Raw genomic sequence first — 17,443 nt, forward strand, 5'->3', positions numbered from 1 at the left:
AAAAAAAAAAAAAAAAAAAAAAAAACTGGAAGTACCAAGATTTCTGTTCTATAGCAAGACTTTCTTTGGAAATGAGGTGAATTCCTTTTGTTCTGTGGAAACCAGGGATTAACATCACAAGAGTAAAGGTGACAAGGTTAGTGGGGATGCTTGCACAGTCTGAGAGATGGATAGCTTTGCATTGGTCCCTTCCCCTTTTCAGATTTTAAAAATTTGAGAAAACATATTGGCATGAAAACATATTCCTCTACCCTTAGTATTCATTTAAACAAGTGTTTAGTTGAAACCTTATTAAAAACTTTAAGCCCACCCAGGTACAGAAGGCTTTGCTTGTACAGCAGCTAAAGTATGTTTTCATTTCACCATGAGTGATGCTAATACATTGTAAATAGTTCTTTATTATGAGTTTATGTAGTACTTGGTACATAATTTCATTTAAATATTTGAAATAACTCTTGAATATTTTTCTGATTATTGCTAAAATAACATGTACATTCATACCTATAAATCTGAGGAATCACTATTACATATACACAGGAGGCCACGGTCAGTAGTCTAATAGTGCTGTTTACCAGAGTAGTGTAAACTGCTTTCAGAATCAGGGAACGACTCTGATTCCCTTCATCACTAATGAAGGTAAGAAATAAGTGCTCTTCTTAGGCCAGCGACACTTCTGACAGGTCTTGACATCCCACATATGGACTGGTGGGTGAAAATCTCAAGTCTACTTCCCTCCCCAGTTTTTTTGGTGTTTTTTTTTTGAGACACCAGGGTAGAGTACAGTGGCACGATCTCGGCTCCCTGCAACCTCTGCCTCCCGAGTAGGTGGGACTACAGGTGTGCGCCACCACACCCAGCTAATTTTTTTTATTTTTAGTAGAGACAGGGTTTCACTGTGTTGGCCAGAATGGTCTCAATCTCTTGACCTTGTGATCCGGCCGCCTCACCCTCCCAAAGTGCTGGGATTACACGCGTGAGTCACTGGCGCCGGCCCCTCCCCAGTTTTAAGAGTCACCATGGCCGGGCGCGGTGGCTCAAGCCTGTAATCCCAGCACTTTGGGAGGCCGAGGCGGGTGGATCACGAGGTCAAGAGATCGAGACCATCCTGGTCAACATGGTGAAACCCCGTCTCTACTAAAAATACAAAAAATTAGCTGGGCATGGTGGCACGTGCCTGTAATCCCAGCTACTCGGGAGGCTGAGGCAGGAGAATTGCCTGAACCCAGGAGACGGAGGTTGCGGTGAGCCGAGATCACGCCATTGCACTCCAGCCTGGGTAACAAGAGCGGAAACTCCGTCTCCAAAAAAAAAAAAAAAAAAAAAGAGTCACCGTGTCACATAAAAGCCACAGGGTCCCACACAATGCCCTGCTGATCGTCGGAGGTGTCATGTGGCCCATCTACCAGCACCCTGTTCGCATGCTTTTCAACAGGCCTTATTAGCCCCACCCACTTTTTGTCAAAGTTGGCTTAATGGTCCCACTGGCCGGGGTCCTGCTCATCACTGTCTTCCTCTGAGTCAGCAGACACCCTCTTGATTCTCTGGAGGGCAGCCTTGATGCTCCTCTCAAGGTCACTGGTGTGTCTGCTGCTGGTTGGTTTGCTGCTGGGGTTTGGGCCGAGGTCCGGGTGAACTTTCTTCAGTTTGACCCCTTGCCTTATGGCAGCCAGAATGTGCTCATTGACTGAGGCGTGGGGAGGGCACACTGCCGGCACTTCGACCTTCCGGAGAGGGGCTCTGCCATGCCTTAAGGAGGCCAACACTTCATCCATAGATCCTGAAATTGGGTAAGCAGAGCAATTACCATCAAAAAAACATGCTCCCTCCCCAGAACATTATTGCTATAACATTGTTAAATCCCACATCAGTTAACAGCATGATTTAAACAAATAATCATTTCATTAAGCAAATGCCTTCATTACCTGCTAGACACATCAATGATAAGCTCCCTGGTTGAATCCAGGATAGCTGAATAGCTCATGTTTTAGCTTAACCACTTCCTTTCTGCTAACTTCTTCAAATCCATAGCAACTGAGAAGCATAGCCATGTATACCTTTTGTTAGAACGACTGTTTTTTAAGACAAATGTGATCTGTCCCTCCCATCCTGAAGACAGTTATGGATGCCTGGGGTGGAATAGTCTTACCCAGTGTGCATGACCTGGATACCTCTGAAGCTGTATCTCCTTCATTATCCTGTCCAACTAAAATCTTTAAAAAAAAATTTATCCTGCTCAGTGTAACTTCAGTCTTGGATATTAGTCAGTGATGACTCATTCTATGACAATGAAGTGAGTAGGTTTCTACACATGAAAAGGCTTAAAATAAAACTTTAACCGGCAACTCAATGAACCGGGAGGGGTAGCGCTGGCACATTTTTCCGTATATAATGTGTTTAATTCCACCTACATTACCCTGAGGTGTCTTAGATACTTTTATTTTGAGGATGTGAAATGCTATCAAAACACAAATTAGATCAGAGCTTCAAGGCATTGGTGAGGAGAAGCTATTTTTCACTCTGGCACTTGGAGACCCCCGAGAAGGTAAAATCTTTTATCGCCTGCTGGAGACAGGCCTGATTGTGGCCACTAATTTAGAGATCTTCCAGGTAAAGCTTCAGGATCAATAATCATTTCTAGTTCAGGACTGAAAGGCCAGGCTAACAAAAGGCTATTCTGCTTTGGTTTTAAAGCTGTAACTTCGCATTACAATTCTCTTCTGGGAGTAATGAGGCAGGTTTCAAAATCAAGGGCATTCTGTGTTGCAAATTCACACTTTCTTATTGTTTCCTGTGAATTAGCAGTGTTTGTGAGTTGAACAGGTCTTCCCAAAACCATGTGCATTAAACCTGGGCTGGGAATGTGGCACCCCCACAAAGATCTGCCCACTTCCAAAGTCTGATCTAGACACAGGCATGTCAACTCTTACTTTTCATACACAGGACAGTTGTTGCAAACCCCATGGAAACAGGCCATTGGGTCTCCACCTAATATTTGGACATTTTCATTTGTACCTGGTTCTAGGCACAGTGAAGCTCTGAACTTAGAATAGTCAAACTGATTAACCAGAATCACAATTTGGAACTGTTATTCATATCAACTATTTCAGTAACCTTGCACAGTATAGGTGAAGGTGCTCAAGCATACTTTTAAAAACAAATTAACAAATTTTGCTAGCATTTATCTAAAACACACACCCACACACACACACACACACACCCCCCCCCCACACCCACACACCCACACACCCACACCCACAAAGCAGTAGGCTCCAAGTCTCGTCAGATTTAGGCCATTCTCCTCAATACTCGATGTCTAAAGCCATAATTCAAATTCTGTGTGAGAACTATAGCCATATTAAAGAAACAGTCAAGAGTATTCAGTGTACTGCACTTGCCAAGACAAGTGGCCCACTTTTTCTTTCTGATCGATTACACTTTAGAAAGATTTCCAACAGTAAGGGTCCTCAGTCTGCTTGTCAGTCTGCAAGAACAGCCTTCTACATCTGGCTAATACGCCTCTACAGTAATTTCCAACCAGTATTCTGCTTAAAATACAACTGGATTCTGTAAAGGACTCAGATGCAACAGTAAGCATAATTTAAAACAGTATTGAAAAGTATTCCAATGGCAGACGTCAAATACACACTTAAGTTTTAAAAAACTTCAAATAGGTTGATACTTTAACAACCTCAGAAATCCCAAGCCATGCGATCATTAAAGGTACAGAAATGGTTTCTTCAAACTGAATTAACATTTATGAAACGAGATTTAGGCCATACTATTACTAACTTTGCAATGAAAGAATAATGATACTCAAGGCAGCAAATACTGGAACATTTTAAGGCTAGAGAGAATTCTAAAAATGATTTCCATTTGAAGATGATGGCTTCTGAAGCTAGAATGCTTCAACAGCTTAACAACCCATGGGAGCAGGGACAGAATTCCAGTGGATTACCTGGACAAGGGAAATGTCCCAAGGAGTCACTCAGCAGTGGTCTCTCAGCAGGTGATTCACACACTAGAGGAAGTGGCTGGTCATCTTTCACTGGAGCCCTGAAGCCTAAGTTCTGATGAGTTGCCGCTTCAGAGGATGAGGACAGAGCAGGCAGAGGGGGTGGTGGTGGTGGAGGTGGAGGTGGAGGTGGAGGTGGAGGAGGTGGCAGTGACAATTCCTCACTGGATTTGGAATGTGTTTGATCACCAACTGGAACAAAAACCTGGACAGAGGTATTTCCATGACAGTCTTGACACTTGGGGGTTTTCACGTTACTAGCTTCCAATAGGGGAACACCTCTAGTTTTCCTAGAGGATGGATGAATTACTGACACCACCTGGGAAGCTGGCAAGCACGTCTGCTGGGAAACGCCACCTGGCAGGTTTGGAGCCACAGGTTCTGAACCAGAGGTGTTTCGGACAGATTGACCTAGGTGCTTCTGAAAATGAAAAACCACGGTGAGGAATCTGCCACAAATGCAAACCATCAAAATGCTGAAACTATCTAGAAATAAATTTATAAACAAACATGCGTTTCTATGCATGGATGGTCTAATTCACAAAGTAGCTCTGTCTTATTTGTACAGCCATCCTTGCTACTGAAGCCATTTTTCTTGGATTAAAGGATAAGCATTTATATCCTTTGATCAGGTATTACCTTCTCTATAGTAAAATGAAGATACAAAAGCATACATATAGAGGAAAACAGTCATCAATTTTTAGTATAGAAAATTAGAAATACTAAAATTCGAATAGGATGTTAGTTTAAAAAATCGTGACAAATCTATCCAAAATGTTAAGTACATAAAAAGTCATAAATAGTACAAAACCTGAAACATCTGAAAAAATCAGATAGTGTTCACTGAAAACCAGATATAAAATATATGTATTATGATCATAAATGAGAAAAGCTCTATGAAAAATGCCAGCAGAGTGGACATCCAAGTGGCAGCTATAACAGAGCCTGTGGATATTTCTTTTCTCTTTTAGGCTTAAATTTCATAATTTAAAAAATATAAATTTAAAAAGTTCTGGTCTTTCAGGTATTCATTTGACAAAGAAAAACCTAGCCCTACAAAGAGCTAATCTTGAGAGGAGGTCCCTAAAGAAGGCACTGATTAGCCAACGAAAATGTAATAGTGTGAACTCATTAAAATGAACTAGGCCTATACATATTAACATGAATATATCTCAAAAACCTAAATTAAAGAAACTGGCAAAGGATGCATTCAATATGATCCTATTAATGCAAATTCCAGCTGTCATCCAACTGATCAGGTCATACCTGATACTGGGGTTTGCTGAAACACCCAAGGATCCCCTCTGTGGCATCCTGGCTGCAGCATGCATGCCACTGTGACTCTAGACTATTAAGTTCTGCCTTTTTTTTTTTTTTTTTTTTTCCAGAGATGGGGTCTTGCTTTGTTGCCCAGGCTGGTCTCAAACTCCTGGGTTCCAGCAGTCTGCCTGCCTCAGCTTCCCAAACTGCTGGGATTACAGGCATGAGCCACGGCACCTGACCAGATTCTCCTTATATTGCACAGGCAGTCTGTCCACCCACAATAAATTAAATCCTTTACCTCATGCAGCCCTTCAGATAGTCAAAAAAACAACTTCCTTGATCTCACCACATATCATATATCACGATTTTGTTTCTAGTTTTCTCCCTCTCCTACTTCTTCCCTTCCAAATGTGCTCAAATTGTCTCTGTCCCCTTCCTTCAAGGGTGGCACTTCCTTATAAACAGAGAACTCCCTTATTCTACACAGGATGCTGCTGTCCATACATCCCAAAAGCCTGTGAGCTTTTGTCACACAGGTGGCTCATTAAGCTGAAAGAAACAATTAATTCTCAAATTCTTCTCCCAAAAATTTAAGCAACTCAGACACTTTCCTATCACCCCATGCAACTACATACTGCATATGGGCTTTTTTGGCCTAGAAAACCAGTAATATATCCCAACTTTAGGTGAACTTCTTAGTGTGCAACTAATTGTTCCAGTTTCATTGGGAGCTTGGGAGGCCTGATTCTGTCACTTAAATCTGGCTGCCCATCCCATTTTCATATCACCCACACATGAAAAAGTAATCTTCTGTATTGCCAAACAACTCCTTGATCTGAATGAGGGCTGAGGAGGACAGGCTGGCCACCCTTGGATCCCTTCCTCCACACTGACTTTTCTGTTCATCAAAACTCTCTTGGTGGCGGTAACCAGCCAGTTCGTCTCTACCTCACTGGCTCTACATTCATCTGGCATTCATGCAGTTCCTATCAATTCAGTCTTCCTGCTGCAGTTCACAACCCAGGCCTCTATCCAGGGCAGTCATATCAGAATTTCTGTGGATGGGCCTGGGCCTTAGAAGAAGCTCCCCAAGGGGATTCGGATATGTTGCCCAGGCTGAGAAGCCCTGTAGTGACTCTGGAGTAAGAAAGACCTGGCTTCAATCCCTGCTGTTTAACCTTGAACTAAGTTGTGTAATCAACCATTCTGAACCTTGGTTACTCATTTGTAATATGGTGATGAAAATATGTCACAAGGCTGTTTAAAGAACTAAGTGAGAGTGAATGTGAAGCGCCTAGCATGGTGCCTGGTACACAGAAGGCATCTGATACCTATTCCAGAATCTTTTCTGGGATAAAGTGGGTTATTTCCCTTTTGGGAGCTACAATAAACTTGGGTCTTTGTGAAAGGGCTGGGGAATAAGACCAGGTCTATGTATATAGTCAATACAATGATATTCTTTTTGAGACAGAGTCTCACTCTACCACCCAGGCTGGAGTGCAGTGGTGTGATCTCAGCTCACTGCAACCTCCACCTCCCGGGTTCAAGTGATTCTTCTGCCTCAGCCTCCCGAGTAGCTGGGATTATAGGTGCGTGCTACTGTGCCCAGCTAATTTTTGTATTTTTAGTTAAGATGGGGTTCTTCATGTTGGCCAGGCTGGTCTGGAACTCCTGACCTCAGGAGACCCGCCCACCTCAGCCTCCAAAAGTGCTGGGATTACAAGTGTGAGCCACTGCACCCGGCTAATGATATTCTTAAATAAGCCCCTATTTATGTTATTTATTTTTTGGGACAGTGGAGTCTTGCTCTGTTGCCCAGACTGGAGTGCAGTGGCGCGATTTTGGCTCTCAGTGCAACTTCCTCCTCCCAGGCTCAAGTGATACTTGTGCCTTAGCCTCCCAAGTGGCTGGGACTAAAGGCATGAGCCACCATGCCTGGCTAATTTTTGTATTTTTAATAGACGGGTGACTGTGTTGCCCATGCTGGTCTCAAACTCATGGATAGCTTCAAGCAATCCACCTGCCTCAGCCTCCCAAAGTACTGGGATTACAGGCATGAGCCATTGAGCCTGACTCCCTATTAACATTGTTTTAAAAACCCTATTTACCTTTAGATAAATGTTTTGAGGTGATGGATATGCTAATTACTCTGATTTAATCATCACATGTATATCTGCATCAAAATATCATACTATACCTCATAAATATGTACAATTACGTGTCAAAGGAAAAATTTTTTTGAATGTTCATAGCAGCTTTTAAAGGAATTTATTTCTAATAATAAACTCAAGAATTAGAAAAATAATTACAGATTCAGGATCATTTTGTGGAGGAAATGCATATGTAAGCCTGGAACAGAGGGCATAAAAAATAACATTACCCTCATAAGTATATACTTAAAAAAATTTTTTTTAAAGATGCAGATAGAAAAAAAATTAAAAACACATTTTACTTTTAACAGGGCACTTTCAACTACACTTCTTGTATCACAATGCTGCCTGGATAACTTTTTAAAGAATTATTACAAATGACAGGAAAAGCCAGTTAAAGTCAAGGGAGGTGAAGAGTTTTCAGTTTTCCCTGCCAATCTAAACCACCAGTCCAGCTAGGACTCAGTGAGGAGTGCGGGGCAGGAACCCAAGAGTGTTGCAATGTCAAAAACAGCAGTTATTTTATATCATGGGTTTTGAATCACTGATATTCTGTTGTTTTTTATTGCTATACCAGAAATAATGGTATTTTTGAAACATTTCACGTTCTGAATGACCTGTTCTTAATATTTTACACTTTCCTCTTAGGATGGGTGGTCTTCATTTATTTCCCCAGAAATGTAGGTGAGGTGATTGTTTATAGAACTTACATCTTTAAATGCTCTCAATCGTTGGAGTGTTTTTTGGCGTTCTTGGTTGATCCATTCTTTGTTCTTTTGTTCCTCCTCTTTTAGCTTGTCTCTTTTCTGTATTTAAACAAATGTGTATTTGTAAGTTGCTCAACATTATAAAAAAATGTCTTGACAAAAAAGAGACTGTGCCCCAACATTACCAGCCCCCCAAGGCTGCGCCCAGGCTGCAGGCCTGGAGGTGAATGGCTGACAGCTGCAGGTCCAGGGCAGCGCAACTCCAGTTTCCACAAGTCTAGGCCTGCATATCACACTACACAAACACAGAATGTTTTCTTTCAGAGACTCACCATCTGAATACTATGATGCTGACGAGAGTATCTTCTGCTTTCTTCAGCCTGTTGCAATCTGAGCTGATGATTTTCTTTGCACTGATCCTGGTGGAATAATACAAATCACCTACGTGGTTTTTAATATTACCCATGTATAGCATAAAAGGTTGAAAGAAAAAAAGCACTGCATTTGGGCTGTAGTGTAAGGCATTCATTAATATTAGTTCTGGCGCAGCCCAATGGTACTGTCTCCTCCACCATCTACGATGAGAGTTGCTTGGCTGCTTATGGAAAGAATTTGTTCCCAGCAGAGTGCTTTGAGAGATGAAAAACAATCCGCCAAACGTGAAAGGACATATAGGCAGCCCTCATTCTTAAATGAGATGTGTCCCAACAATCTGTTTTAATGTGATTGTTTTAAACATATTTCCTCATATTATAAATACTAATTACATTTCCAAGCATACTTACAAAAGCAGAGCAACCTACAAATATCTGAAAAATTATGTTAATAACTGTTTCACCTGTGTTTAACCACTCATTATACCAATATATCCTTTATGTACATAAAATTTTTTTTTTTTTTTTTTTTTTTTTGAGATGGAGTCTTGCTCTGTTGCCCAGGCTGGAGTGCAGTGGCATGATCTCGGCTCACCACAACCTCTGCCTCCCAAGTAGCTGGGATTAGAGGTGCACACCACCACATCCAGCTAATTTTTGTATTTTTAGTAGAGACAGGGTTTCACTGTGTTTGTCAGGCTGGTCTCGAACTCCTGACCTTGTTATCCACCCGCCTCGGCCTCCCAAAGTGCTGGGATTACTGGCCTGAGTCACTGCACCCAGCTGCAAAATTCTTCATCTATGTAAAAAAAAATATAGTAATACTCACAGATAATATTAACATTTATTGAGGTTTTAGATGCTGGCCTCAATGCCAACTACTTTTCATGGCTTATGCTACTTTATCCTCACATGAATCATGAGATTTGTATTACCACTATCATCCTCTATTTAACAGATGAGAAAACTGAGCTCCAAAGAGATTTAAATAATTTACCTAAGGTCACATGGCTATCTAAGTGGACAAGCTATGATTTGAACCCAAGTTGAGAGCTCACCTCAACTGCCATTCTATTAACCGAGTGCCTTCCAAATTCCAACATTTCCAGAATCAGTGCATGAGCTCCCCTAAATGAGGTAGGGGGAGTGATTATATCTTGAGAGTGAAAGGTAATGCTCCAAGTCTGGATAGAGAAGGCACAGGAGCATTTTATGTACACACACACACACACACACACACACACACACACACACTGCCAAGGAGGGAGAGGCATCTCATCCACAGTGCCATGGGAGTGCCAAAGGAGACTTCTCTCAGTGCTCATGGTTTTTCTGAAATGTGGAGCAAAGGGCAAATGCCTGTATATCTTTAAATCCTCTGAAGAACAGTTCCTAAATCCAGAAGTACAATTCTTAAACACAAACATTCAAATAATATACTCTTCTAACAAAGTTTTTTAGTTTTATTCATTATTAGAGACAGGGTCTCGTTCTGTCAACCCAGGCTGAAGTGTAGTGGTGCAATCATAGTTCACTGAAGGCTCAACCTCCTGGCCTCAAGCGATCCTCCTGCCTCAGCTTCTTCAGTAGCTGGCTCTATAGGTGCACACCATAGAGATGAAGTCTCACTGTGTTGTCTGGTCTCAAACTTCTGGCCTTAAGTGATTCTCTCACCTCAGCCTCCCAAAGTACTGGGATTACAGGCATGAGCCACCACACCTAGTCAAGCTTTTTTTTAGGTATTTGTATTTACATGGAAGAGTAACATTTTTGTAAGCTACAAAAGTCACAATTTTTGTGTTTTCCTAATTCTAATAAGAAAAGTATAGTAGGCTGGGTGTGGTGCCTATAATCCCAGCACTTTGGGAGGCCGAGGCAGGTAGACTGTTTGAGGTCAGGAGTTCAAGACCAGCCTGACCAACATAGTGAAACCCTGTCTCTACTAAAAATACAAAAACTAACCGGATGTGGTGGCAAGCACCTGTAATCCCAGCTATGTGGGAGGCTGAGTCAGGAGACTTGCTTGAACCTGGTAGGCAGAGGTTGCAGTGAGCCAAGATCATGCCAACACACTCCAGCCTGGGAGACAAAGCAAGACTCCATCTCAAAACAAAAAAAAGTATAGTAAATGTGACTAAATACATATAAAAGTCTAGATAAAAATGATATATGGAAGCTTCCTTTTCTGTTGGAAAAAATTAAATTTCTTCGTGTGTTTTTTTTTATGTATTCATGGATTTTTAAAAATTAAGAAAATCGTCAGGCGTGAGGCTCACGCCTGTAATTCCAGCACTGAGGCAGAGGCCAAGGCAGGCAGATCACTTGAGGTAAGAAGTTCGAAACCATCCTGGCCAACATGGTGAAACCCCCGTCTCTACCAAAAATCAAAACAATTAGCCAGGCAGGTTCTCCTGCCTTAGCCTCCCAAATAGCTGGGATAAAACTGCTTGAACCTGGGAGGTAGAGGTTTCAGTGAGCCCAGATTGCACCACTGCATTCCAGCCTGGGCGACAGAGCAAGACTCCGTCTCAAAAAAACAAATTAGAAAATCACCAAATATAAGCTCTGAAATGAGCTGAATATTATATCCGTAATTGATTTTTGTTCTCAATAATTTACCAAAAAAATATTTAGAATTGTTACAGTTGGTTATTAGAATTTTTAAAGTACCTGTGGTCCAGGGGCAGTGGCTCACACCTGTAATCCCAGTACTTTGGGAGGCCAAGGTGGATGGATCACTTGTGGTCAGAGTTCAAGACAAGCCTAGCCAACATGGCAAAACCCCGTCTCTACAAAATACACAAAAATTAGCTGGGCATGGTGGTACGTGCCTGTAATCCCAGCTACTTGGGAGTCTGAGGCACAAGAATCCCTTCCTTGAACCTGGGAGGTGGATGTTGCAGTGAGCCTAGATCATGCCTCAGTACCCCAGTCTGAGTGACAAAGCAAGACTCTGTCTCAAAAATAAAAATAAAGTGCCTGTGTATGCAATGGGCATTCAGCCAATAGTTATTGAATGAATAAATTAAAACCTTGAGATTTGCTAAATGCTTAAAAATATTCTTTTTTTCTTTTGGGATTTAAGAAAAATATTAAAAGCATTTTAACTATAGCCATGGATAAGTACATAAGCACATAAAAAATTAATGACTGTGTTGGTAAAAACCTTATTTCAATACCTCTTTATCCTTCATAAAAGAATATCTGGAAGAGAAAAGAAAGCTGCTCTGGGCATACCTACCTTTTTGCTCCGGAGAGAGGCTCTTTTGGCACAGATCCTGCCCCTTTTAGACTCCAGCTGCTGGCACTGCCTTCTGAGTTCTTTCACTTCCAAATTCTTACTGTCCTGCAGCCCCACCACACAGTCAATGACTTTAAGTTCCTCTGGACTTTCACACGGATCGTAATAGACAACTTCATCCTGTTTTTCTAAAAATGTATTAACAATTGTTTAAAACATTTTATTATTTTAGAAAATGCACTAAATTTGTTTAAATGTAAGGAAAATAAAGATCACTTGTAATCCAACCACTGAGGGAGAAGCACTATTTACATATATATAAAACTTATGTGTGTATATATAGGTAATATACACATACACGTGTATATATACATGAATGTATACGTGTATGTGCATATACACATACACTACTTACATAGCTACACATATCAACAGAATTCTAAGACATCATTTTTCATGGAATGGAAATAAAAATTTTTAGGCCAGGCACAGTGGCTCACACCTGTAATCCCAGCACTTTGGGAGGATAAGGCAGGCAGAACACGCGAGGTCAAGACCAGCCTGGCCAACATGGCCATCCCTACTACTAAATATACAAAGATTAGCTGGGTATAGTAGCACATGCCCGTAATCCCAGCTACTCAAGAGGCTGAGGCAGGAGAACCGCATGAACCTCGGAGGCAGAGGTTGCAGTGAGCCGAGATCACACCACTGCACTCCAGCCTGAGCAACAGAGCGAGACTCCATCTCCAAAAATTAAAAAAAAATTTTAAGGTAAATTTTAATGGCAGCATAGTATTCTCTAAGCAATCCATGTTGTTAGGCTATTCCAATGTTCCATTATTATTCATTTCACTGTGATGAAATCTCTGTATAAATCTTTCTGTACACTTATTATTTCCTTAACAGATAAATATTTAAGAATCTTGATACTCATTGCCAAATTGCCCTCCAGAAAGGCAACTCACATTCTACCAGCAATATATTAAGATGCCTTAATGATATTTAATCTTGATTACCTATTGACTTTTTAAAAGTCATGCTTAATGTAACAAATTCAGACCCTCCAGAAGTACATAAAATGAACAGTGAAATTTTCTTGCTCCTTCCCTAAACTTTCTGAGTCATTCTCAGAGGAAAAACATTATGAACAATTTGGCATGCATCCTTCCAGATTAACTTTTTTTAATGTAATTTTTCCCTAAATATGTAAAATGCTTATAATCTGAAACTACTACAAAAAATTCTGAATACTCAGGATTAAACTAAAAGCTCAGGATCTATGTGAAGAAATTTATTAAACTTGGAGACACTTTAAGAAAAAAGATTTAAATAAATGGAGAAACATACCATGTTCTTGGGTGGGAAGATTCAAATTGCAAAGACCACTATTCTCCCCAAAGTAATTCCTAATTTTAAGCAAAATCACAATCAAAATTCCAACGAGTTTTTGTTTTGAACTTGATTCTAAATTTCATCTGGAAGAATAAAGGAGTTAAAATAGTCAGAAAACATCTGAAGAAGTAATGGGGCGGTGGGCACTTGCCTTACTAGACCCTAAAAATGTGCTTCCAAGGAACAGTCATTAGAACAGTGTGGAGCCAGCAGCAGCAGCCGCTCACAAACCAATGGAGAATAACTCAGAAATAGACCAAAGTTAATCTAATGTTTAACTTGAGAAATGTTAAATATTTAGGGGAAAATGGTTTTAAAATCAGTGATTGGGACTGCTTAACAATTTGAGGGAAAGGTTCAATTCCTACTACAATCAAAATAAATTCCACCTGGACAAAAGAATTACATGTTTTAAAAGCAACCTCATAAACATACTAAAAGAAAACATAAATGTATACTGACATAATTTTGGGATAGGAAGACTTTGCCAGACAACACTAAAAGCAGAAGCCATCGGGGTAAAAATAAAACACGAGTTCATAAAAATTATTTCTGAAAGGCAAGAAAACACAGATGACAGGAAGAGATTATTTGCAACATATGACAGACAATAGAGGATATTATTCTTAGGGTGGAAAGAAAACATTTCAAGGAAAAATGGACAAAGACCATGAATAGTCATTTCATAAGTACAAATGGCTCGTAAACATACAAAATTGTAGTCAATATTCACTCATAATTAAATGAAAATTAGAGACTGCCATTTTCTCTGTTAAGTAAAAAAAAAATGCAGAAGAATGGCATGAGTCTGGGAAACATACACACTCATATTCTGCTGATGGGAGCATCTTTTTTTTTTTTTTTTAGGCAGAGTCTTGCTCTGTCACCCAGGCTAGAGTGCAGTGGTGCCATCTCAGCTCACTGCAACCTCTGCCTTCTGGGTTCAACCAATTCTGCCTCAGCCTCCCAGGTAGCTGGAATTATAGGCACCTGCCACCATGCCCCACTAATTTTTGTATTTTTAGTAGAGACAGTCTTGAACTTCTGACCTCAAGTGATCCTCCCAAAGTGTTAAGATTACAGGCATGAGCCACCACACCCAGCTTGGAGGGTCATTTTAAATATACAGCCTATCTAGAGGGCCATTATGTAGTATGAAATTTAGAAATCAAAATACAGAGGTGAGGAAAAATGTATCTCGGATGATTGTTCTGTTGTTTGAACAGATATATATCAAAATGTAAAATATACATTGCCCTTGACCCAATAATTCCATCCTTAGAAATTTATTCGAAGGAAATAATCTGTCCTATACTCAAAGACATGTGTAAAGGAAAGTAACCTCACTACTGTTGAAAACAGCAGATTGGAAATCATGATATATCCATATAATAGAATACTATGCAGCCATTAAAATTTTGATACTTCTATTATTTACTGAAATGGAAAGACAGTTATTATGTATTAAATGAAAAAGAGACTATTATGCATTATATGCCTCTGTCAAAATATCTCATGTAACCCATAAGTATACGTACTGACTCTGTATCCACAAAAATTAATTTTAAAAAAGAGGTTACTAAACTGGTTATGTAGTTTTGGTTAAAAGTTTATATTTTTATGTATCAGCATATTTAAAAATCTACAAAGTTATACAGCAAATTGTTACCAGTAAGAATCTCTTTTCTTTTTTGAGATGGTCTCGCTCTGTTGCCAAGGCCAGAGTGCAGTGGCACGATCTTGGCACACTGCAACCTCCGCCTCTCAGGTTGAAGCTATTCTCCTGCCTCAGCCTCCTGAGTAGCTGGAATTACAAGCATGCACCACCACGTTCAGCTAATTTTGTATTTTTAGTAGAGACGGGATTTCTCCATGTTGGTCAAGCCAGTCTTGAACTCCCGACCTCAGGTGATCTGCTCGCCTCAGTCTCCCAAAGTGCTGGGATTACAGGTGTGAGCCACTACGCCCAGCCTCAGACTTTGTATTTTTAGTAGAGACAGGGTTTAGTATTTTTGTATTTTTAGTAGAGATGAGGTTTCACCATGTTGGTCAGGCCGGTCTGGAACTCCTGACCTCAAGTGATCCGCCCTCCTCAGCCTCCCAAAGTGCTGGGATTACAGGCGTGGGCCACCACAGCCAGCCAACCACTAAGTATCTGTAGATGATGGGCTTGGGATAATAATCATTTTTGTTTGTTTTGCTATGTGTTAATGAATATTATTTGAGTAATAAACCACTGAAGGAAAACGTTAGGAAATTTTCAGATGTTATAATTTACAAAATGTAATTAATATGGTCTGTATTTCCTTGAATTTGTAATTTAAACATTGTAATCTATATACTTAAATATAAATTTTACCTTTTATAAGTCTTTTAAGAGAGTCCAACTGTGTAGTGAGCAGTATTTCTTCATTTTTTAATATCTCAAATTTAACATCATATAGTTCTAACTGAATTTCATAAAATTGTATTTCTAATTCATCTACAACATTGATATTTTTTTCTTGTTCTGGAAGATCTTCCATCTTGTTTTCATAGAAAAAAGGAAAATACATTAAAATAAATTAGCATATTAAAAACAAACTTTAGAAGCATTCTGGCTATTTTCTATTCCTTGTTCAGTACTAAATATAAAAAGGCAAATAGGAAAGAAACACTTTTTCATTTCATCTAGTGATGCAAATACTTTATCTCATCCTTGAAACAGAGGAAAACATAGGTTTGAGGTATTATTATGAACTGAATATTGGTGTCCCTTCAAAATTCATATGTTGACACTCTTAACTCCCAATGTGACCTTATTTGGAGGTGAGTCCTTTGGAAGTAATTAGGTTCATATTATGTCAAAAGGGTGGTGCCCCCATCATGGGATTAGTGCCCTCCTAAGAAGAGAAAGAGGGATCACTTTCTTTCTCTCTAAGCGTACACACAGACGAAAGGCTATACGAGCACTCTGTAAGAAGGCAACTGTCTACCAGCCAGAAAGGGGACCCTACAATTAATCTGTAGGCACCTTGATCTTGGACTTCCCATCCTCCAGAACTATGAGAAATACACGTCTGTTGTTTAAGCCACCTATTTGTGATATTTAACCTTGTTACAGCAGCCTGGGCCAACTAAGACAGGAGTTTACAGTGTTTTCTGTTTTAAAGTCATAAGATTATAGGAAAAAAATTAAGTGACTCTGATCCTTCAGTGAAATATGTCTTTGATTATTTTAAAGTTGTACTGAAAACACTGCTTGATTGATTTTCAAGTGCAGTACCCACTTCAATACTCAGCTCAGTGTTACCATAAAGTGGATCCTACAATATGGTATTTCAAAACATCTTAACCAAAGAAAAACTTTATGTCTAACCTTCCGTAGAAGATGGTGTTGGAATAAGTGAATTAAAGAAGTTCTTTAATGATGCCTGGAAAGAAAAGTGCTATCTAAAAATAAAAATGTATTTTTACCACATGTTCTCACTTCTAAGTGGGAGCTAAGTAATGTGTATACATAGAGAGTGGAATAATAGACACTGGAGACTCAGAAGAGCAAGAGGGTGGGAGGGGAGACGAGAAATATTTAATGGGTACAATTACATTATACAGCTGATGATTACACTAAAAGCCCAGACTTCACCACTATACAATATATCCATGGAACAAAACTGCATTTGCATCCTTTATAAAAATTTTTAAAAAACAAAAGAGTATTTTTTTTTTAAAGGCTGGTCATGCGAAGCAGTGGGAGTGGAGAAGGAACAAAATCTGTAACTAGTTGTCATTGATTAGTTGTAAATACCACTGCACTGGAACCAGCCAAAAGTGTATTTTTAAAACAAAGTTATGTTTATCTTTGTCTTACCTTTGCCTGAATTTCAGCTCTTTTGTGATTTAAACACAGCTCTTTCGCTCTCATGAGTTGCAAAATCTCTCGAGCTAGCATTAGCTTAAGTTTTTCCAACCTGGGAGTTGCTGTGGCCCAGGCAGCCTGGCCAAATCTCTTCCCATCCTGTTCCATTTGTTTCTGCATTGCTGTTGGATTTTTAAAATAAAATACAATTACACCTCATTAAAATGGGAAACATTTATCATGAACTAATGCTTTTTTATTGCCTCCATACCACCTGCAGAACATCCTTTTTAAAAGAAATTTTTTTAAGTAACTTTTTTATTATAAAAATAATACATGGTCATTGATATAAACTTTTAGGTATTCCATTTTTTTTTTTTTTTGAGACGGAGTTTCACTCATGTTACTCAGGCTGGAGTGCAATGGCGCGATCTCGGCTCACCGCAACCTCCGCCTCCTGGGT

At 39.8% G+C, this 17,443-nt stretch overlaps 1 protein-coding gene across 1 annotated transcript in view; it reads right to left on the minus strand.

Annotated features, from left to right (window-relative positions):
• Positions 1-1,330: 1,330 nt before the first annotated feature.
• Positions 1,331-17,443, minus strand: part of WHAMM (WASP homolog associated with actin, golgi membranes and microtubules) — a 31,774-nt gene continuing 15,661 nt past the window's right edge. The window contains exons 4-10 of the mRNA XM_017502265.2: positions 16,993-17,162; positions 15,502-15,667; positions 11,748-11,935; positions 8,465-8,551; positions 8,136-8,231; positions 3,956-4,433; positions 1,331-1,777 (exon numbers count right to left, since the gene is read on the minus strand). Coding sequence (XP_017357754.1) covers positions 1,470-1,777; positions 3,956-4,433; positions 8,136-8,231; positions 8,465-8,551; positions 11,748-11,935; positions 15,502-15,667; positions 16,993-17,162 — 1,493 coding nt within the window. The 3' untranslated portion in view covers positions 1,331-1,469. The remainder of the gene's footprint in view (positions 1,778-3,955; positions 4,434-8,135; positions 8,232-8,464; positions 8,552-11,747; positions 11,936-15,501; positions 15,668-16,992; positions 17,163-17,443) is intronic.

Source organism: Cebus imitator, unplaced genomic scaffold (genome assembly GCF_001604975.1).
Source record: "Cebus imitator isolate Cc_AM_T3 unplaced genomic scaffold, Cebus_imitator-1.0 Scaffold295, whole genome shotgun sequence".
In the NCBI taxonomy this organism is placed as follows: domain Eukaryota; kingdom Metazoa; phylum Chordata; class Mammalia; order Primates; family Cebidae; genus Cebus; species Cebus imitator.